Raw genomic sequence first — 23,774 nt, forward strand, 5'->3', positions numbered from 1 at the left:
TGGGGGAACTAGAGTTGAAGAGGGTGAGCAAATTTAAGTTCTTGGGAGTCACTATCCTGAAGGAAGGATCTTTCCTGGACCCAACCCACCAAAGGCATTGTGAAGAAAGCACGCTAACACTCTATTTTCTCAGAAGTTTGCAGAGGTTTGGTAAGACATTGGAAAACTTGGCAAATTTCTACAGATGTGTGGTGGAAAGTCTGCTGACCAACTGCATCACACTCTGGTATGGGGACACATACACCTGAGCGGAAACCCCTGCAAAAGATAGTGGACACATCCCAGGACATCACAGAGAACACCCTCCCCACCATCAAGAACACCTACAGGGAACACTGCCTTCAGAGAGCAGCAGCCATCATCAAAGATCCACACCATCCAGCACGTAAGCACATGCTCTGTTCTCCCTGCTACCATCAGGAAAGAGGTCTAGGTGCCACAAGACTCGCACCACCAGGTTCAGGAACAGCTGCTCCCCCTCCACCATCAGACTCCTCAACAACTAACTCAATCAGGGACTCATTTAAAGTCTCTTACTTTTGCACTATATTGCAGAGTCAGTTTGTTTTCATTTATTTGTTTATCTTGAGGACAGATATTTGCGCTATTTGCAACCTCCTTTGAAGAAGACCGCAGAGCCCACCTCACTGACAAAAGGCAAAGGAGGAAAAACCCAACACCCAACCCCAACCAACCAATTTTTCCCTGCAACCGCTGCAACCGTGTCTGCCTGTCCCGCATCGGACTTGTCAGCCACAAACGAGCCTGCAGCTGACGTGGACATTTACCCCCTCCGTAAATCTTCGTCCGCGAAGCCAAGCCAAGAAAAGTAGTAATTCTGCCTCACCTGCAAGAAAAAAATCTCAGGATTGCATGTGATGTCATGTATATACTCTGACTATAAATCTGAACTTTGAACCTTTACCTTAAAAATAGTTAAAGATTTGACCCCAAAACATTTCAAAAACTCACCATCCTTTTAAAAAATTCCCCGATCTCTTAACTGGGCAAGCCCAAAATTTTAAACTGTGAGCATCTCATGTTGGATTGCTTTATTTGCAGAAGAGTTGTAAATGGAAATGAACATAGTGCGATTATTAGCAATCATCCCTACTTCTAACCTACTGGAGTACAGCAGGCGAAGATGGTCGGGGCTGGAACAATCGCCAATAACCACAATCATCCTTTGTGCAAGATTCAGTTCCAAGCAAGGTAGTTTCATCAAATACTGCCTTGATGTTAAGGACACTCATAAATACTGGTATTGTGATCATTGGTGCTACAAGCATTTTAAAGTCAATAATTTGCAAATACTCCATGTTACAGCTTCAGTTTCCGAAAATACAGCTTCCACTTTTGGAAAATAATCTTGAAGTGCCTACTTGTGTGTTTAAACATGCATATCACTGCATCTGTATTTACAATTTTCATTCAGAAATACAATCACAACTGTATGATCATTTTAATAAAATTTATTGGCAATTTCACAATCATTATTTTATTGTACACTAAAAAAAATCAAGACATCCAATTCAGAATTAAGTGCACAAACCAGAGTTGAATTACACAGTAGTATTTAAATGTTCATCGAGAAACACCAAAACTGATACCTGGTTCGTGTTCTTGTTCCCATAGCAATCCGATTATATGCCGAGAGTAGCAGCTAGTTGAAAGTGGGGCAGGGAGAATGAACAAAGTATTTACCTCTGCAATTTGCAACAGCGGGCAAGGGAGTAGTTCCTTAATAGCTCTTTGCACAAGCCCTACACAATTAATTCCTGCTCTTCCTTTAAATTCCAACTTGCACAAAATTAAAGGCATCAAGATTTTTACAGTATATGAAATTAAAGAGTTCATTTTAACTCCAGCTTATTGATAAAAATGCTTTTAAAATGTGAACAATCAAAGTCCTGTCTTCTTTTGGACAGGAATAGCTTTTGAAGGCATTCCTTTACTAGTGTTATCTTTGACTCCAGACCTACCACAAATGAGAGTTGCTTGCTCTGTCCAAATGTTAAATTTGCACTTCATTTGCCAAATGTCAACTGAGGGGGAAAGTCACCTGCTTATGTGATCCCTGTAACCCCATTGTCCATATTTGGGTAAACCCTGGGACAACAGTATGGCTGTCTTGAGATTCAGAGCAGATGGAAGAGAATGTACTACATTTATCCAGACAAAACTACAGGAATTACAAAACCTAAGCTGCCCAATATAAGTGTAATTTACAAAAAAAAACAATACATTTCCGAGACTATTTCACAACACAAATGTGGTGAGCTGCTGGTGGGAAGATCTCCATTAGTTGAATTCTGATGAAGGGTCACAGATCCATAGATGCTATGTTTTTTTCCCCCAGTATTTTCTGCTAAATGGGGCAATCTTTTGTATTGAAAGGTGCAACTGACCACATTTCCACCTGTGAACAAGCTACTTCTAAATTAAACACCAGAAAAAGCTGTCTGATCCTTATTTTTCATTGGTCATAAGTCCTCCTATTTTCCAACCAAGATCCATCACACTCAAGTTTCAGTCTGTAAATGGAAAGGCCTGTCACACACATTAGTGAAGTACCTCATCTTGCAAATATTTCAGATTACATCAGTCATCCCTGCCATCCTAAAATAAATTTTTAAAGGAATAAAGCAGTCATCTTCACCCTGTTAGTCATTAATGCTAAGAATCACTACATCAAGCACTGGATTAAAATATCTGAGACATACAATGACCTACATCTATAGTCCCCCTTTCAAATGACATATTAACCGCTGGACAAGAATTTTCATTAAAATATTACATTCAATTCCAAATAATTTTGTGTCACAGGCAATTTGCTTTATCCTGGATGGTTATCATGGTAATATATTCATCTATTAGGGCCAGAGGTCCAAGGCACAAATCACTTGACCAAAGCATGCACACGATATTCAGAAGCAAACAGTTACTGAATCTAAGGCACAGGATGTTTATACAAGCTTTCTTATGGCAGCATATTATCACTAAATTAATAGGCTGAGACAGGAATCCTTGTCTCTGAGGAAGAAGGCTGGCATTGAGGCTCGTGATCACCAATGGTCTGGTATGAAGTTCGATCTCGACTACCAGTTAAATCTAGAAAACCTGCATAGAACAATTCAGAAAAAAAATGTCATTTTCACATGTACCCCCCTCCCTTGCAGAAATAAGTGAAGTCACCAAATACCCAGGAGATCCTCCACTCAAGCTGCTATCAACTGCGAGTTTACAAAGTTACTTTGAAGTATTTGCGAGCTGGGAACTCATCTGTCCTATCTTTCAAACTGAGGGGTGGACAGTAAAGTAATCTGTAATCTAAGCTCATCAAATAGAAAATTTGGGAAGGAAATGGGCTATTTGCTCTAGTCTATTCCACTTTGAGCTAATTTTATTTATTTTTAATTTCTTACCTCAGAACAACATGAACATCATTACATCCCATTGATCCACACCCCTAGTTCCTGAATTATTCCAAACATCTGTCAAGATTCATTACATGGACATTTCTTTTCATCTCTGCAGTCATACATATTCCCTTACTTGGAGTCAGCTTCCTGAACCCAGATATCTCAGTCAGATGAAATATCATTACTGCATTTATCCTTGTAAGGATTTTGTTTTATTGAAATCATTTCTTGAACTTTGAAACTTGAGATTTGCTTCAGTAACCTCTCTTCATTGGTCAAAAATTCTATTCCATGGAACAATCTGGGAGACTTGGTATGCTTCCTCAAATGCATCCCTTTTCTTGGAAATAGATAGTAGACCTGCACACAATATTCTAAATGCAGTGTCACCAGAACCCCCATGTAATTGCGTAAGGTTCAGTAAGTTTTAGTAAGTGGAGAATCGATATCCTCAACAGTAAAGTTGGTCACCATAAGAAGATGATGAATGAGTGGGATTTGATAGCCAGGATGGAAGTAGGGTTGGGGATGAAGAAGTTTATGTAGGGTAGAGATGGAGATCTCATCAACAGAGCATTGGGAAGAGGAGATGCTGCCAATCGATGTGGATCAGAGACATATAAGAGTGCAACAAAATTTAGTGAGAAGACTTGACTCACTCCATTATTCGTTTGAAGTGAGGGTGCAAGAACCAAGAAAGAAGGGTTTAATGAGGTAGAAGGCATCTGGGAAATAACTTTGTTTAGAATATATTTTTATGAACAGGTTTCTGACAATATTTCTAACTACTTTTTTCCCCCATTCCCTTTCAGCTTCGTTTAATCCTCAGTGTACAGGGAATCATAATTTACGGTTCAGAAGGGAGCCACAATTCCCTTTATTTCCATGCCCCCCCCCTAATGTTAACTATTTGGGCCACTTAATGCCATTATGAACATAAATTATCAATTTGTAATATTTGCTATCATTGTATTTATCTTCTACCACATGGTTACAAATTAGCGAAAGGCAGCATTGAATCTATGAACTTGCATTCCATATAGTCACCGGGCATTCAGGAAGTTGTGTATATGCATTAATGCAATCCACGAAACTCCTGTCAACCTTTCATTTTTTATAACATTCCAGCGAATGCGAATTTTAACAAATACTCAAACACTCAACAATTACACCAAAATGGGAAAAAAATGCAAGTATGCAATGTTCAGGGTCATTGTGACACGTTAACAAAAGTAGCATTAACATCTTAGCAGCCTGTGAAGGGTCAAATGTTTATAAGAGGACTGAGGACTCCTGCAAAGGGAGGAAGATTGTACACACGCTGCAGGAGAGGCAGGGATAGCCTCTCAATTCAGTTGGAGCGACTGGAGTAAGCACTTGATTCAACGCTATCACATGTAAAACTGCTGTCAATGGAGCTGTCCAGATCTGGGATGGAGAGAATAGGGGGGAGAGAGCAAGAGAAAGAAAGAAAAATACAAACATAAGATTTGAAAATACTTTTGTGAGGAGGAGTAACTGGTAACTAAACCAGTAACAGAAGAGGTACAACATGAACCACAATTAGATGAAAATTAAACTACCCCTCTGAGAATAATTAATTTAATTCACTTTTTCCTGGCAGAAATTCACTGAAGAGCGAGGCAGAGAACAAAGCCAGTTTCTGGCAAAACCTGAATCCCAAAATTTGAGATTTTTTTTTAAATTGATTCCCTTATTCTGTTTGGTTCACTATAGTAATTTTTTTTTAATATACAAATAAGAATTTTCTTATAGTCTCATTGGTTTTATCTTAAAGATACTAAAAGACAGGCAGAGTAAATTTCAGAATCTTTTTTTGTTTCATATTCCTTGTATGAACTTTTCTCCTTTGAATTTCAATGTTTATTGTGGCTCCAATATCATTACTGAAAAATACTGCCTACTTTCTTGTTGCCCAGGAGCCCAGAGATCCAAGGTGCACCCAATCACCAACCAGTGACCTTTACAGGGAGATCATTAGGCAAGGATAAAATCAGGCAATCAGGCTCAGTTCATTACGTGGGAATAAAAGAAAATACTGGAGATGTGCTGCCCATCAGTCAGCATCTGGGGAGGGGGGTGGGGTGAGGTGGGGGGATGAAATCAGAGTTAATTCTTTTTCATTACCCACAGATAATCCCTGACCTGAGCATCTCCAACATTTATATTCAGCAACATGAATGGCCTTAATCTTGGAGGGGAGACACATCTTATCCAAACCAGCCACATAGTTAGCTAGTCAACCTGTGACCATCCCCTTTCCAAATTCCCCCAATGGCATCTATGCTCCCATGAAGTTTATGTCAATCTCCCATCCGCCCCCCCCCCCCCCCCCCACCACCGTGACTTTATTGGTCCAAATACCTCTGCTCTTGTATCAACAATATTTGAGTCTAACTTTGACTTTAACATGATGTGTGGCCCTGGCAGAAAAGTAATGGATGTTATCCTTAGATAAAGTCATAATCCCAAGGTACTCATAACTGCCCACCTACACTCATAGGATAAAGATCTTTGGAATGTGTTGTTTGCTTTAACATCATAGGACATCGCACTGATAAACTAGCATTCTTTGGATTCTATCACTTGGAGCTGGAATGTTCCACTTTCAGTGCATTAGCTGAGAAAATAGTTATGGAGAGCTGCTCCTCCAGTGCATGGGACTTTCTGCACCAATATACATGCACATAATTTTGGGAAGGGTAAGTAGGGAAGCCACCTGAAAAGTAAATAATGCAGATGGCAGGAAGGCAATGAAGCATTTTTCTAACAGACTTTAATTGAACAAGCATTTCTCTAAATGTATCTAAAAGACACTAGCACGCATCCATCCCTCAGACCCTGAAATAAAATTGCAATAACACTTGCATTCTTACCAAGGTTTAGACTGCATTCTCCCCCTCGCTCCTTGTACATTTGATACACAAAGAGACAAGAAAGCGGTTTCAGAAGGAGACTCAAAATGGCCATTCCAACACTGAAGCGGAACTGATCCCTCAGTGGGTCATCTCTTTGGATGAAAGCTGAATGCTCATAGTTGATTGCAATGTGGATGATGTCCAGGACAATTGTTATTCCAATACCAATTAAAAACTGAAAGAAAAAGATATCAAATTCAGATTCAATTGACAAGTATGGTTTTTGAACCAAACTTGAAAAGAGGAAGGGGAGGATAAAGGAAGACAGACAGACTAACCAATCAATCTATCTCATTATATCATACATTGATGACATTCCTTCATCTATGTGCCTGAGGAATCTTTAACCAACATACTCAGGATTTTAAGTATACTGCAGAGTAGTGTCACAGGATTTTTCCAAGAGATTAACAAAACTATGGTTCCAATGATAAACTTTTCTTTTCATGCAAATATTAATGATTTGATGGTATGTGTCTGTGCTTACAGGGTAACAATCTCTAGAACTTTCAGGATGAACGAGAACATTTAAACTACATATCAAAAGCAACCAATGATTGGTGACTGAGAGCTCACATTCACAAGTCAAATACAAATTTTAAAATGGAAAACAAATGGTAATACATATGGGGGTGTGGAGAGGGGTGCAGGGTGAAAATCAGAGCAGAAAGAGAGAGAGAGACTAGGGTTAGATAGGGAAGAGAAAGGCTTGATACAAAGTGAAAACAAAACTGCTGAAAGAACTCATCAGATCAAGCGGCAAGAGGGGGAAATGTCAATGTTTTGTATTGAGAACTTGCATCAGAACTAAGAGTGGAGAGAAAAGCCAGCATGAAGGGGATGGAGAGGGGAGGGAATAGGTTGCCCAAGGAAGGTTAAAAGATGATAAACAGATGGAGCTAGGTGGGGAGGGGAAGAGATGGAGGTGAGAGACAGAGGCAGGTGAGTTAGGTGGAAGCAGAGAAAGAGAGAAAGGCAAGACAGACAGGGGAAGACAAAGACCACTTCGCTGGAGGGCGATAAGCAAGGCCACAAAGGTTATATCTTGGAATCTGATAAGTAAGGAGAGATGATGGGTTGATGGAACCAGGTGGGGGTAGAATTAATGGGTTGAATATATGGGGTGGGTAGCAGGTGAATGGAACCAGAAGGGGGAGGGCTGGGAAAATGTATAATGGAATGTGATGAGGGATGTGGGAAATGGAACAAAACTGGGAGGTCCAAAGGTGGATCAGAAAGAGAGGGGAATACAGGAAGCAAGGGTTATCTGAAATTGGAAAATTCAAAGTTCATGCTATTAGGTTGTCAACTACTCAGGCAAAAATATGACATGGTGTTCCTTAAGTTGGAATTTTGCCTCATCTTGGCGATGGAAAAGCCAGCAAAGTGAGAAGTTCAAGTGGAAATGGAAGGAGAAGTTGAAATGGCATGCTTTTGACATCCAATGGTATGAATATGCAGATATGAGATGAACCACATGTCAGGAAGATTCTGGGTTTTTTTTTTAAAAAGGACTGATCTGTGCAACTAACCTTAACTACTTTGAGAAGAATAGGATGAGGTGTTTATTGAACGTGGTTTTTGACAAGTGAGCAATTTGCCCTTGGTCTGGATTGACCTCAGAACAATTATTCTTAATAGTATGTCTGCTTACATACAGAGACAGCAAGTGTATAGGGACATGTTCATGATGCTCCCATGTTTGATTAGTAAGCGAACTATCAGTCTTGCGTAAAGAACACCAGATTTATTGCCAGAGTACATACATGACATCACATAGAATCCTGAGATACCTTTTTCCTGAGGGTGGGGCAGAGTTATCACTAATTAGTAGTGTAAAAAATAAACTATACACGGTGTAAAACATGTAAACAAACTGTCCATAATATTACATTTAGAATATAACATCCATGAAATTCATTAACTTTGTCTACTGTAAGGAAGACAGAGAGTTGCCACTTTGTCCAGCACTCCTCATAGAAATGAGGCTCCAGCGAGGGTTTACAAGACCAGTGCTCTAGCCACTGAACTATCGGAGCCTCAATATAGAGAGAACAAAAAGAAAATCAATAAAGAGCACTAATAGGAGTCCTTAAATGAGTCTTAGATTGAGTTTGTCATTGAGAAGTCTGATAGTGGAGGGGTAGCATCTTGGGAAAGAATTGTGAATGCAGCTCAAGCCATCATTCAAACCTCCCCTCTATCCATTGATACCTCCCAATATCTTGGAAAAATATCTAATATATTAAAGGACTCATCCCACCATGGTCACCCTGTTCCTCCTCCCATTGTGAAGATGATTCAAGAGTGCAAAATCATGCATCATCAGACAGTTTCTTTCCTGCAACTATCAGTCTATTGAATGAATTTCTCTAGGAAAATAACATTGTTCTTTCTTTACTTTTTTATTTTGCTGCACCCACATATGGATAGACTTGGTGGCTAGTACGCAAAATAAACAGTTCCACTTTACCTCAGAACGTGACAATAAATGTGAACTTGAACATGAATAAAAGTACTCGGCATTCATGAATTATGATCCCACAAAAGTCAGTGGATTAGTAGATGTGGAAAAAAGGTCAATAGTGGAAGGTCATTGCCCCACCCACTCATGTTCAGTGGCTAAAAGATATAATGTTTTATTTAAGTTTAGAAAAGATTCGATATTCAATTGTTAATTCTAGCATAAGATTCCAAGCGTTGTGGGGACCTTTTTTGAATTATCAATCACAATCTTTAGGTATAATTTATAACCTGAGTTTTGTTGGTTTTTTTCATTTTACTTTTAGGAGTGAAGTTTATTGTTTCTTTCTGTCATGTAATGTTAGAGGAATGGAGTTTTGATTAGCTTGATTTTTTTTTCTTTTTTTGTCTTTATATTATATTTACTTTTGTTATGTTATGGAAGCAATGTAATATATTGATTTGTGTAATTTTTTTGCTTACATTTTGCATTCCATATGAACTATGTACTGGTTTGAAATATTTTAAAATATTTTAAAAAGAGATCAATAGTGTGGACTGATCTTGCCACGTCATGGAAAACAATGATGACTCACAGTAGAAGTACTCACCATAGCAATAGCATCAATAGAGTCTTTCTGAGCAATGGCCCAAACCCCAATGGCCATAACAGCATAATTACTCCAGATGTAGGGTTCTGGAAGCCAGTAATACAAACAGCCCCTGTCAAAAAGAAAATCAAATTAAGCCCCCCTCTCTCTCTCTCTCTCTCTCACTCACACATATTGTTCAATTTCTTCAAGGATGTTGAGCATTATTAATATCCAAGAGTCAGTGGATTTCTGCAATTAGAGAGCTTTCAAATCATTATAAATGTTGAATCTTATTGTTCAACTCAGATTTCTCTCTGTAATTACTCTTTGATTTCTATCTTAAGTCTTCTTCTCAGGAGTCTTCAAAGTTCATGTTTCACTGTGATGAAAACAAAGTTTGTTTAGAATCCCAAAAAGGAGTTTCAATCCTAGTTTTCCCACCACCACGCATCATTTAGCAATGTTCAGTGCTTCATTCTAGGCAAATTGTTCCTTGCATTTTGCTGTTTTGTTATAGAATAGGGAGAGATAAAAGATCACCTCAGATTAGTGTGATAAAATGCCAAAGATAGCTTTGGAAAAACTAACTTGGAAATTTGATCAGGGAGGATTACGGTTGCCGAATTTTAAAAATTATTATAAAGCAGCTCAATTAAGATTTCTATCCTCCTGTTATCAAATTGGGGAGAAGACAGTGAGGATACATATTGAAATGAATAACATAGGAGAAACCAATCCAGAACATTTTATATTTTTGATAATTGCTCCACTTTGAGTTGCCATGTTTTTTGGGCTCTATCACCTAATTCATAATATTTCTTTCGTGTGCTCAGTCCATCTCTTTCCACTTTATAAGATTGTATTGTATTAAGTTTCAATTTTTTTGATTCCAATATCTTTGTTTCTCTTCATTTTTATGACCGTGCAATTCCTTTTCTAAATACAATATATCTTTATCTAATTGATCAACTTCTTTCATATATTTCTTCTTTATTTTAGATGTGTAACTTATTAGTTGTCCTCTTAAATAGGCTTTCATGGAGTCCCATATAATAAATTTATTTGCTACCGAGTGTTCATTAATTTCTAGAAAAAACTTTATCTGTTGTCTCATAAATTCGCAAAAGTCCTTCCTCTTTAAAAGTACTGTATTAAATCTCCATCTATAACCTACATTTTGTCCTTCTTCCAACACAAATGACATCACTAAAGGTGAATCATCCGATAATCTTGCTTGATATTCAATCTTCTGAACTCTAGCTTGTAATTGTGTAGACTAAAAACATATCAATACGTGAATTTTCCTCCAACTATCAACAAGTCTCATCTCATTCATTAAAATTGTCACAATTTTAACACTTTATTTTTAACAATATTTCCACCTGATCTATCTCGTTTTGAATGAAAAGCCAAATTATAATCTCTGCCCATTATTATTTTCCCCTGGGCACTTGATAATTGCTAACCCTATATAAATTTTATAAATTTCCCATCTTCTACATTTGGTGCATATATATTCATTAATGTCCTTTAATCTGAATAAATTTGACAATTAATCATTACATATCTTCCTGCTTTATCTATAGTTTTTTTCAAAAATTTTATTTATAGATCATAATAACATACAATAAAAATATAAATACATAATATTTTGCCCCAAGTTTTATCTATAGTTGTATCCAATATTTTAATTGGTAATTTTTATTTATAATATAGCTACTCCTCTGTCCTTGGAATTAAATGAAAAAACCAATACAGATCCAACCCAATCTCTTTAACTATTCTATTTCAGTCAAATGAGTTCCCTGCAAAAAAACTATATCTACTTTAATCTTTTTCATATAATTTAACAATTGTTTTCATTTTATTGAATTCTGAATTCCATTAACATTAATACTAATTCAATTTTCTTGCCATTAGGTACCAATATTAAATCTTCTGTCCATCGATCGTCCCTTTCCCACTCTTCTCACTCCTACTAAAATAACAGCAAGTCACAATAATCTTAGTCAATCCAGGCGTAAAATAAGAACTAGAGAAGAACCCCACCCCCCAGAGGCATGTGGTGTTATTATGTCTCTATTCAGGATGTGATCCAAATCACTTTCATTCACATGACTTCACAGTGGTTTGGCTCATGGTTCCCACTAACTCACTCGATATACCAAACAATCCCTTATTCTATTTTTATCATAGATTATAATTCTTTCATAGATCTTTTCAAATATATGTAGATCACTTAAAGGTTAAACCCTCCTCCCCATTTGAACTCTCTCAAAATATTACTTTTTTTTCCTCCAGTTACAGCAAAACTTTTTCCATTTGATAATTCATTCAAGTATCAGCATCCACCTGTCTTGCTTTTTCAGGTAATGAATTGACATACACCTTTCCCTCATTAGGTTCTGTGAAAAACCCATTTCTCCCTTCTGGAACAAAGACCTTCAAAACTGCCAGATACTACAGACAAAGGCGTAGCCTTTCTTCCATAACACATTTTTAATTGCATTGAATTCTTTTCTCTTTCAACAACTCAAAACTTATATCAGGATTTTTAAAAATGTTATTCCCATTGTAAATTATGGGTGACTGTCGTTCTTTTGCCAGCTCTAAAATCTTCTCTCATACTTCTTAACGAAGAAATCTGAATAGTATCAGACGGGGCTTTTGGTCCAGCTGTGGCTTTGGTCTCAATGCTCTATGCACTCTCTTAATTTCAATGTGTCCTTGCAATTCAGTCACTCCCAATGCTGTTAAAATGTTTTAATTTCTTGTCCTTCATCACCTTCTTTAAGTCCAATAATCTTTATGTTGTCTCTTCTGCTGAAGTTCTTTCAAATGTCTATTTTCTTCATTAACTGATCTTTTGTTACAGCTGCTTCTGCTTGTGCCACTTTCATTTGTTCCTTAATGCCTTGAATTTCAAATTCTTTTCTTTTAATTTTTTCATCCACAACTTCAAATCTTTTATCCACCTGCATCATCTTCTCAACTTCCTCCATAAAATTCTTGTTTTCAGCGACAATCTCTCCATATCTTTTTATTTCTGCCATTATAAACTTCATATCTTGTTGGGAAGATTCCATGTATTTTTTTTTTCATTTCTGCTGCAGAAATAAACGATTCTTTAATTTTTCTCCAGCTGTTTGGCCTTGGAACTTTGAGTAAACAAAAACTCCTGTTCTTCGTATTCCTCTTCTTCCTCGCTGTTGCCTCTCCAGGCGGCCATTTTCTGGAGCAGTGTTTCTCAACCAGGGTTCTGCAAGAGGTTGCTAGGGGTTTCACGAGAAACAGTGATGAATAGGCTAATGCATTTTTGAGTAATTTTCGTTTAATTTTATCTGCGTAATTTTACTATACACTGACGGCATATTGTTGGAAAATCCTTGGTTATTATAATAAAGGCTTCAACCTCTTGTATTATTTAAAATGAAAACCTCAGTGTGAGGTCTTATAAACTAGTAGTATGATTTTTTGTTTTTTCATTGCCAATAAATTTGACAAAAAAAGGGTCATTTTTCCTTAAACAAGTTATCTGAAAAAAATATATAATGTTTACCACGTGAACTATGATAAAAATATAAAAGAGATACATATTAATAATGGAATATAATAATTTTTATGCAGGGGTTCCCTGAGACATGAAAACTATTTCAAGATTTCCACAAGGGTAAAATTGTTAAGAAACGCAGGTCTGGAGAGACCCTGTACTGCAGATTCCAAGGTCTCTCGTCTCCTGGCTTATCTCCCATGGGGAGTACCTCACGAACAGCTCCTGGATCCTTCCTCCAAGGTAGGCCTTTCGTCCTTATCTCATCTTTGTTTTGCTCAGTTTCTTGTACTGTTTTTCTTTCTCTGGTGCCATTTTAAAATGTTCTGCAGGTCTTCTAATACTTCTTTCTTCTATTGTTCTTGTTTTGCTATCTTTGTTGACCCTTTTTTCAACTTTTTCAACGAGAGTAGGAATTTGTAGTCTAACGTGATGATGTGGTATCCCCCCACCCCCCCCCCCATATATTGTTCATACAACTTTACATGTTACCCAGATAAACCCATGAATTCCTTTCAATATCCTCAGAGTTTCAGCAAACAGCACATGACCAGAAATTGGTTCAGCTCCACAAACAATTTTAATGTCCCATTCTAACTTTGGCAACTCACTCGTGCAAACTAAGATTGACACATAATGATCTGACTCAGCCATCAAGGATCCATATTATTACCAAATTCAAAGACTAACTCAGATATCGAATCTATTATACTACATTCAGTATGTCTTCCTCTGCATTAGTGAGACCATACGCTGATTTGAACATTGCTTCGCTGGACACCTGCGTCCAAGCTTGAACGCGCAGATGCTAACTATTTTAATTCCCTTCCTCATTCTCAGACGTGTCTGCCTTCTGTCTCATCCACTGACAGAGTGAGGCTAAATGTAAACATGGAGAAAAGCCATAAACCTCCTGGGCAGTCTTAAACCCAGCGGCATAAACTTTGAATTTTCCAATTTTAGATCCCCCCATTTTTAACATCTCTCCCGTTACCTGCTCCTATTCGCTCTATTCTCCCCCACCTCCACCCACGCTATAATCTCTTCCCTTATTGTCTCTCCACTTCTCCCTCCTATTGTCCAGAATCCAAACACCTTTTGGCCCCCTCCTTTGAATATTTGTTATTATCAGTTCAACTTTAGTCTCAATAAAGGGACCTGACCCGAAATGCTGAACGACCCTTTCTACCCATGGATGCTACCTGACCCACTGAGTCTTTCCAGCTTCTTGTTCTCTCAGTCTGCAGTTTTTATTTCACTACCATTGACTAGTTTGAAATTAACAAGAATATAGAATGAGACTGAAAAAACTCTACCAAGTCAACCAGAACCTAGCCAGCAGAGTAAATGTTGGATTTGTGTAGGGGACTGGGAACAAAATGGAACAGAGTATATATTATTTGACATGAGAAATGTAATTTAATGTTCTATGATTCTCAACTCTGTTCCTTCAAACTGTTCCCTGCCTCAAGTACTTTTGAGTAATTTTGAGGCAAGATCACAGAAGTTTATGAAATTTCAGCATTATGAAACAGGAAACGACTAAGATGATTGAACAGAATAAGATTTGACTTGCTTCTCTCCCACTTTCAGATTTCGACATACATATTTACTTTGTCATAATTAGGTTATTTGTTATGATTCAGATATCCTCCTTCTTCAAAAAAATGTGGCTTCCCCTCCATTGCCATCAGCTTGCCCTCACCCACATATCCTCCATTACCTACACATCTGCCCTGCTCCCACCCCCTCCCCCTGGCCTACATGCAACAAGGACAGGATTCCAATTGTCCTCACCCCACTAGCTTCTGCATACAACATATCATCCTATGCCATTTCAGCCACCTACTACGTGATCCCACTACCATACACATTTTCCTTTCTCCTCCCCTCTGTGTCTTCTGCAGGGACCACTCCCTCCATGAATCCCTCATCCAGTCCTCCCTTCCCACCAATCAGCAGCTTGGCACCTACCTCTCTGACTGTAGGAGGTGCTCCTCTTGTGCCCACACCACCTCCCTCACCAACATTCAGAGCCTTAAACTGTCCTTCCAAATGAATAAACATGCCATTTATGAATCTACAGGAGTCAAATACAGTGTCCAGTGATCCCATTGTGGACTCTTCTACATCGGAGAAAGTGAACGCAGACTGGGAGATTGCTTCATTGAGCACCTTTGCTCTGCCCACCAATAGCGGACTTTTCAATTCCCTACCCCATTCCCTTGCTAGCATGTCTGCCAGACTAAGACCACCTGCAAATTGGAGGAACAACACGGGCAGCATGGTTGGCGTAGCGGTTGGCGCACCACCTTTACAGTGCCAGCAATCAGGACTTGGGTCGAATCCCATGGTGTCTGTAAGGAGTTTGTACACTCTGTGTGAGTTTTCCCTGGGGTTCTGGTTTCCTTCCAGCATTCAGGTGTAGCTTAATTGGGCGGCATAGAATCGTGGGCTGAAATGTGTACATTAAAAATTAAACATCTCATATTCCATTTTAGCACCCTCCACCCAGATGGCGTTCACATTGACTTCTCTGGTTTCCCTTAGCTCCCCCCATCCCCCACCTTTCTATCTCCTTTCCTTTAGCTCTGTCTCTCATCCTTTTCTTTATGACTCTTTTCCCCAAGTTCTGCATTCACAGAGCCACACCCCGAATCAATTTTCACTTTTCCTCTCTCTCTGTCCATATCCAATTAACACCTTTTGTCTGTTGGGTCTTCACTGTTTGCCCTGCCTTTTCTTTCCTTCTCCCCAGCCTTTTAATTCAGGCACCTGCTGTTGTTTGCTCATCCCTTGAAGAGCAGCTCAGGCCCAAAATGTCGGATATATATCTTTATCTCCTGTGGATGCTGCAAGATCTGCTGAGTTCCTCCAGGATAATTTCTGTGTTATTACCAAAAGTGATCCTGATCAAGCAGTGAATGTCTCTGCTCTGTTAATAAGTTCAGCTTTAAAAGTGTTTTTTTCCAAAATTCATATTTTAGTATTTTGCTTTATTGTCTGAGTTCATGTCACTATGGGGTAAACCCAAAATTTATACCTTACATATAAATCCTAGAGCTGTAGACATCATCATTTCAGTTGTCCAGGTTTTTAACTACGTTTTCTGGACTTTATGTCCAAAAGGAATGAAAAATATGTTTCTTTTAAATCTAATAATAGGGAAGAATTTTCAGTTGTCGTAACTGTTCAAATTCTGCGCAGTAATTCATAAAGTTACCACATTAAAGAAACCAAGTGACACAAATTCCCATGAACAATGACTGGCTTTGTTTGCTATTTTTGATGACCCACCTTCAAAATCACTGATGGATGCCAAGTTCTCAGCAAACACTCAATTTTGCAAAGTACTACTCAATGAGGCCCTTGGAACAGGCTGACTTTTCTTTTGATCAATCCGTCACTTGCAACACTGCCCACCTTCACCTTGTATCAGCAAAACTGCTATTGAAACCCTCTCAATGATTTGTTATCTCCATACTTGATGATTCCAGTGCTCTACTCAATTCTCATCTTCTGCAAAGATCTGCTCCTTCAAGTTCTCAAGTCCTTTTCATATCAGTTGTATAATAAAACATGGCATTGATTTCTCACAAACACATGAAAACATTCTAACTATGCTTAATTCCTTTAATGGCCTCACACCTCCTATCTCTGTAACCATAACTACCATCACAATATTCCTCCTCCCTAAACTTTGCTTCACCTGTTTGCAAATTATTTCACCTTCCCACTCCCCAAACTACTGCTGGCAGTCCCAACTCTTAAGAATTCTGATTCTCGTTCTCATATTGTAGTCTTCCCTAAAGCTCTAATCTTCAACTAAGCTTTTACTTATTCTTCCTGTAACTTCTGTGAAAAGCAGCACATTATTTTATTTGCTGTTACCCCTCTGAAAAGCAGTGTCGGACAATGATGACCCTTTGGACTCTGGCCATTTTTAACCTTTCATAATATATTCTGTGGACTGGGTCCACAAACACCAGTATGAACCAGCTTGTGGCTGGGAAATGGGGACACGGAGTATATGCGCGTGTTGGTAGTCCCTCAAAACAGGGACACGGAGTCTAAAAGGTTAAAGGGGTCATTGGTTCTGCGGATAACAATAAATTGGATGGGATTGTGAACTATGTGGAGGATACCAATGTATTTCAAGATGGTTTAGTTGACTGGACAAATACCGAATCACATGGATAAATGTGAAGCAATCGACTTTGGTAGGAAAAGCACGTTATTGTTTACATAGGGATAGGTTGGGAAATGTTGATATTGCAAAAGGATCAGTTTATCCTTGCATACGTGCAAAGAACAAAAAGGTCCAGCTGAAGCAAGCAGTGAAGGCAGCAAATCGTAGGTTGCCCCTTAATTGCAAGAGGTTTTGAATCCAGAGGAAAGAGGGTATCTTACATTTATGTCGAGCCCAAGTGAGATTGAAACTGAAGTCAAGAGTTATAATGGCAGTACATCAACTGATTTCTGAGACTGCAAGACTGTCACTCAAATGGGTCAACAAGCCCTGCATTCATTATAATAAAACAAATAGATGTCATTGAAATGAAAAAAGGCCTGAAAAAGCCTCAATGAATTCGATACAGGGAAAGGATTTCCTCTGGCTTGGACAGGGTGGGAGGAGAATTTAGAACTGGGAGCAGTCTCTGGAACAGTTAAGGTATTTATGAACAAAGTGAGGAGAAATTTTGTTACTCAGAAGGTGATGGAACTGTGGAGGCCAAGTTGGTGAAAACATTTCAAAAAGAGAGAGACAGATTTCAAGGTCTCAAAGGCATCAGAAGTGTAGGCAATGGAATTTATAAACAGGATCTGCCACCATTGAATCAAAGGGTTGAATGACCTATTCCTGCTCCTACTTTTCTCTGCTTCAGACATGCAGTTAGTGGGTTATTTGTGGTGCCATCCATATATTTTAATTGAAACACAGTAATTCAAGGTTTTCGAATTTCAGTCACTCACCAGGTTGTCAGAAGCCAATGCACAGTGATAATCATCTGTGGGAAGAGAATCAAATTATTCTGGAAAATCCTGAACTAACTCTGGAGTTCCATGGACATTAACCGACCCTAGCCCAAGCACATTTCCCTCAACATCATCTCCCGGAAATTGTGGAACATTTGGATTATATCCTGAACCTCAAATGCAATCGATAACTGCAACCATATAACACACACACACACACAAAATGTTATAAATGCATTAACGTCAGACAACATCAAAGGGAGAAGAAACAATCTTGGTCAAAGACTCTTCATCAAAACTGAATAAGTGAGAGACACTTTAGGTTTTGAATTACAGAGGAGTTGGCTAGGGAAGGTTAGGACCAAGGAAACCTGGCTGATAGACTTTGTGCAATTTTCAAGCTACAAGCAGTAATTGTGATGTAATGTTTTGTGGTATTCATTAATGACTAGAAATAGTCAATTTAATTATGGGCAGCATTAAGTGTTAATGAATATTAAATGAAATGAAAGATCAAGCCCCCCCCCCCCCCCCCCACTTTCCTCTCAGAACCTTGTAGACATTTATTCAGTCACCTCTTATGTTCTATGCTGTTTCACTGGGTTGGATACATATATATTCTATACTTTAGGAGAAATATTAGAGGTGGCTTTTTCACTCAGCGAGTAGTGGCAGAATGGAATGAACTTCCGAATGAGAGAGTTGCGTCAGGGTCCCTTCTGTTATTAAAAAGGTTGGATGTGCACATGGAGGTGAGGGGGTTGGAGGGTTATTGGCGGTGAGCGGGAGGTTTTGAACCGGTGCGGACTCGAAAGGTCGTCATGGCCTGTTTCCGCTCCGTAAATGGTTATATGGTTAAGGTCAGGGTTGCTGAGGTAAATGAGGCACCTGGTTGAAAGTTTAATGGACGAGGTTACAGAGATGCACAGTCAGTTCCCTTTCTGTTTTAAAGTTCTCCTAAATGCTTCCTCTCTCCCCCCCCCACCCCTCACCCCCCCCCACCACACCCCCCCACCCCCCCCCGGCTGTTAGACCCCCCCCCAATGATGTGCCACTGCTGTGAATGGGGGTGGAGGAGGAGTTGCTGTCGCGACCTGCTGCTCCGGTTCGTGGCGACGGCTCAATGCAGGAGTGTGGGAGCAATGGCCGTCTTCCTTACCCATAATCCCCCCTCCGCTGGAACTGCTCTGCATAAAAAAGTAGCCCATTGATCCCACACTCCCACATTGATCTGTCACCACGAAATGGAGTGGCAGTGGCACATCATGCCCCCCACCACCCCCCGATCGCTGCAGCAACACTCCCGCCTGCACCCCGTTCAGAGCAGCAGCACATTGTGCCCCCTCCCTGCTCACAGCAGCAACCACTGTTCACAGCAGTCGCACATCTCAGCCCCCCTCCCCTGATCACGCCAGCGGCATTTCTACCAGGGGTTTTCCTGTGACACCCGCACGCAAGCCCTGACATCACCAGAGTCATCGGGTCAGTCATTTCCCCTTTCAATTTGCCTGTTAGATAGGGGGCATTAGCGTGTTAGACTAGCTCAGCGGCGGTGGTGGTGGGGGGCGCGGGGGTGGCTGTTAACATCATCGGCCTCCCCGATGTCAGTGACAAGAGCGCTGCTTTTATTGCGTCAAGCGTCACTCGATGCGAAAGATAGTGATGCTGAGGGGGTGGGACAGGTCTGATGGTGAGCGATGGCCACGACGGTATGGGGAGGCATAACACTTTGCTTGGGGGGGGGGGGGGGGGGGATGTGTGCAGATGCCTCTCCCTTGGCACCAACACTGCAGAGCAGGACCCCCACGTAAATTTTACTAGGTCTTCTGACCACCTCTGAGGACCCAGTTGGCCCCCTTCAAATAGCCTAAGCAATTTAAAAGAGCCTTGAAGTCTTTGTTGTTCGCAGGGTGGAGATCTCGGTTCGATTCGACTCCCAGGGTAGAAACGAATGGGAAGGGCAGTGGGAGAGCATTGATGAAAAAAAACAACCCGCCCCCACTCTCTCCATACCAGTATAGTGAAACATTCATCGGGACGATTTTTCAAACCCTCATAAACAGAATCTCTTTCCAAAACTTTGGCCCCTGTTCCATTCTGTGCCTGTTGATCTCGACAAGAACTTCAAACGTTCTTTTCGACTTCCCTCCTCGTCTGATTCGCGGCGCAAATGCGACCTGCCCAGTTTCGCCAGTATTTTTTTAATCTGGGCACTTTCCAGCCCCAGGGCATGAACACGGAGTTCACTGCATTCCACTATCAGCTTGCCCGGGTGCTTCTGCCCGACAACCCTCCCGCTTTTCCTGAAGTCTACTTGGCCAAAATTTTCCTCCCCACCGTAGTTTTGGTGGGGGTTGATGATACTTGTCTGCAGCGCCCGAGGGTTCCTCATTTCTCCTTGACCTTTTGCCTTTTTAGCAGTGCTGGATTTTCACCGAGAATCCAGCGCTTAAAATTTCCCGAGTCGCCCCCCCCAAATTCCACTCTCTTTGTTCAATACCCGGCGTTTACCTTCAGATTAATCACCGGCAACCCCATGGTCGCCTCTTCACTCGCAGGAAAACTGCGAAACTAGTCACATGAACCCGAGATGATTCCCAAGTCCCTGTGAACGTCTTCCTGCTTTTCCTCCCTCTCAGCTCACAGGAGACGAGAGAAACTGTCGGACAGTGCTGCCAGTTCCCTTCCCCTCCACTCACTTGCCTAACCACAGAGTGGGAAGGAAGAGGTTGAGCACCATTGCAATAGAGGATACCAACTGTGGGCATGAATACGCTGTGTACGGCTCAACCCGGAAATCCAAACTTTCAAGACTCCCACTTTCTGTTGATGGAAGGAAAATTCCGATCGACCCTACTCAGATCAACATTCCCCAACCCCAGCCTGTCCTTTGGTTCCGCGCACCAGTTCAGATCTCAAGCCAGCGGGCAAGTGATCTCTGAGCAATTTTATTCTCGACAGAAACGCTGGTCGCTGGAGGAATTAAGCAGCCGAGCGCAGGATCTCTCTCCGAAACGTCGGCCAGCCCCCCTTGCCCTGCCCACTGATGTCCCCCGGCAGTTTCGGGTTTTTTTGTTTGCTCCAGGTCCCACCATTTCTTGTGTCTCGGGGTTGAACCAAGTGCTGACTCAACACCTCAGACTGCCACCACATTGACACTGGCATGTCAGCTTCGGCCTGCAGAGCGATTGAGAAGATCAACTCTGCAGTTCCTTTAATATCACCCTACAAGCGAAAACATTTTAATGCTTTAACTGCGGTTTTGTACTGATTCTGAGCAAAGCAAACACGCCGGCAGAATGTCACCATTGGTTGAGATCAGGAGATGAGATATTCAACAGTTTGCTGATCTTACTGACACTTGTACGCATAATGATTCGAATAGGAAATGGGGTTGGGAGGCAGATTCTGAATTAACAAATTAAACAGGAAAGTCTCCAGGTGCTGTGATTGGAGTTGTCAGAGATTCTGTTGACACCGTGGTTGTGAAAAACCACACAAATGCTGGAGAAACTCAGGAGGTCAAACAGTGCCTTTATGTACCAACGGCAGAGAATCAGAGCCGACGTTTCGGTCTTGAGCCCTTCATCAAGGTGTGGGGGAACATGAGAGATGTCTGAACAAAAAGGGAAGGGGGGTGATGAGGGTGAGAGGAGATAGGTGGAGGGGGGAGGACCTCAGGAAGGGGGAAGGAATCTAATAATGTCTGTCCATGGCTTTTCTCACTACCCCACCCTGACCACCTGCAGATTGGAGGAACAGCACCTCATTTTTTATCTGGGCACTTTCCAACCCCAGGGCATGAACATTGAGTTCACTGCATTCCACTAATCAGCTTGCCTTTCCCACCCCCACTTTAACTTGTCATTCCAGTTCCTACTTCCTTTCTCTCTAGCCTAGACTCCTCCCTCCTCCCCTTTCTGTTGTCCTCCTCCCTCCTTCCCTTTCTGTTGTCCTCCCCCCTCCCCACCTATCATCTCCCACCTTCACCACCCCCCTTCTGTTTGGATATCTCTCATGTTCCCCCACACCTGGATGAAGGGCTCAAGCCCGAAACGTTGGTGATGTATCTTTACCTTTGCTACATAAAGGCACTGTTTGACCTGCTGAGTTTCTCCAGCATTTGTGTGTTTTTTCTGTGATTGTAGTTTAATCACTGTGCGGCTTTCACGCAAACAGACAAACTACTGACATGGTCTTTGCCCTCAGACAGCTCCAAGAAAAGTGCAGAGAACAAAACAAAGGACTCTACATCACCTTTGTTGACCTCACCAAAGCCTTCGACAACGTGAGCAGGAAAGGGCTTTGGCAAATACTAGAGCACCTCGGATGCCCCCCAAAGTTCCTCAACATGGTTATCCAACTGCACAAAAACCAACAAGGTCGGGTCAGGTACAGCAATGAGCTCTCTGAACCCTTCTCCATTAACAATGGCGTGAAGCAAGGCTGCGTTCTCGCACCAACCCTCTTTTCAATCTTCTTCAGCATGATGCTGAACCAAGCCATGAAAGACCTCAACAATGAAGACGCTGTTTACATCCAGTATCGCACGGATGGCAGTCTCTTCAATCTGAGGCGCCTGCAAGCTCACACCAAGACACAAGAGCAACTTGTCCGTGAACTACCCTTTGCAGACAATGCCGCTTTAGTTGCCCATTCAGAGGCAGCCCTTCAGCGCTTGACATCCTGTTTTGCGGAAACAGCCAAAATGTTTGGCCTGGAAGTCAGCCTGAAGAAAACTGAGGTCCTCCATCAGCCCCCCCCACATCTCCATCAGGCACACAAAACTCAAAATGGTCAACCAGTTTACCTATCTCAGCTGCACCATTTCATCAGATGCAAGGATCGACAACGAGATAGACAACAGACTCGCCAAGACAAATAGCGCCTTTGGAAGACTACACAAAAGAGTCTGGAAAAACAACCAACTGAAAAACCTCACAAAGATAAGCGTATACAGAGTCGTTGTCATACCCACTCTCCTGTTCGGCTCCGAATCATGGGTCCTCTACCGGCATCACCTACGGCTCCTAGAACGCTTCCACCAGCGTTGTCTCCGCTCCATCCTCAACATTCATTGGAGCGACTTCATCCCTAACGTCGAAGTACTCAAGATGGCAGAGGCCAACAGCATCGAATCCACGCTGTTGAAGATCCAACTGCGCTGGGTAGGTCACGTCTCCAGAATGGAGGACTATCACCTTCCCAAGATTGTGTTATATGGCGAGCTCTCCACTGGCCATTGTGTCAGAGGTGCACCAAAGAAGAGGTACAAGGACTGCCTAAAGAAATCTCTTGGTGCCTGCCACATTGACCACCGCCAGTGGGCTGATATCGCCTCAAACCATGCATCTTGGCGCCTCACAGTTCGGCGGGCAGCAACTTCCTTTGAAGAAGACCGCAGAGCCCACCTCACTGATAAAAGACAAAGGAGAAAAAACTCAACATCCAACCCCAACCAACAAATTTTCCCCTGCAACCGTTGCAACCGTGTCTGCCTGTCCCGCATCGGACTTGTCAGCCACAAACGAGCCTGCAGCTGACGTGGACATTTACCCCTCCATAAATCTTCGTCCGCGAAGCCAAGCCAAAAAGAAGAAAGAAAGAGTTTAATCAATGGTGGTAGGCTGAGTAGGTTTAAGCCTTAGGGCCCGGAAGGGAGGGGGTGGCCAAGAGCAATAAAAAGGTCTAATTAATATTTCAGTACTTTTACATCTTTTTTTTCATATCTGGAATATTACAAATACTATTTTGTTTTCTAAATTAGGCTCCAAACATATAAACATTTAGAAGTAATGCTTTTAGGACTTCGTACTACAGCTGTAAGATT

General features: G+C 41.1%; 1 protein-coding gene and 1 long non-coding RNA gene across 7 annotated transcripts; one reads left to right on the forward strand and one right to left on the reverse strand.

Annotated features, from left to right (window-relative positions):
• Window positions 1–1,456: 1,456 nt before the first annotated feature.
• Window positions 1,457–20,815, reverse strand: agtrap (angiotensin II receptor-associated protein). 5 transcript variants are annotated; one of them, XM_069918717.1, is made up of 5 exons: window positions 20,456–20,758; window positions 17,942–17,976; window positions 9,436–9,547; window positions 6,320–6,536; window positions 1,457–3,120 (listed from the first exon to the last, which is right to left on the reverse strand). In XM_069918717.1, exons 1-5 carry the CDS (start codon window positions 20,480–20,482, stop codon window positions 3,005–3,007), a joined length of 507 nt encoding a protein of 168 aa, XP_069774818.1. In that variant the 5' UTR covers window positions 20,483–20,758; the 3' UTR covers window positions 1,457–3,004. The 5 variants fall into 5 exon arrangements, with proteins under 5 accessions (XP_069774818.1, XP_069774819.1, XP_069774820.1 ...); XM_069918718.1 differs by lacking the exon at window positions 20,456–20,758 and adding an exon at window positions 19,958–20,140; XM_069918719.1 differs by lacking the exon at window positions 20,456–20,758 and adding an exon at window positions 19,372–19,518.
• Window positions 4,654–15,481, forward strand: LOC138754444 (uncharacterized). Of its 2 annotated transcripts, XR_011351771.1 has the most exons (4): window positions 4,654–4,967; window positions 6,851–6,978; window positions 13,045–13,210; window positions 15,054–15,481. It is a non-coding gene; the product is annotated as an uncharacterized lncRNA (long non-coding RNA). The 2 variants fall into 2 exon arrangements; XR_011351772.1 differs by lacking the exon at window positions 6,851–6,978 and having other exon boundaries at window positions 4,656–4,967.
• Window positions 20,816–23,774: the final 2,959 nt, after the last annotated feature.

This window comes from Narcine bancroftii, chromosome 2 (assembly GCF_036971445.1).
Source record: "Narcine bancroftii isolate sNarBan1 chromosome 2, sNarBan1.hap1, whole genome shotgun sequence".
Classification (NCBI taxonomy): Eukaryota; Metazoa; Chordata; class Chondrichthyes; order Torpediniformes; family Narcinidae; genus Narcine; species Narcine bancroftii.

Excerpts from the sequence above, each read along its gene's own strand:
- agtrap (XM_069918717.1), bottom strand. The coding sequence starts at position 20,482 with ATGGGGTTGCCGGTGATTAATCTGAAG. Across the intron at positions 17,977-20,455 it reads TGCCGGTGATTAATCTGAAG|ATGATTATCACTGTGCATTG; the intron begins GTAAACGCCGGG and ends CTCTTCCCACAG. Across the intron at positions 3,121-6,319 it reads AGAATGCAGTCTAAACCTTG|GTTTTCTAGATTTAACTGGT; the intron begins GTAAGAATGCAA and ends TGTTCTATGCAG.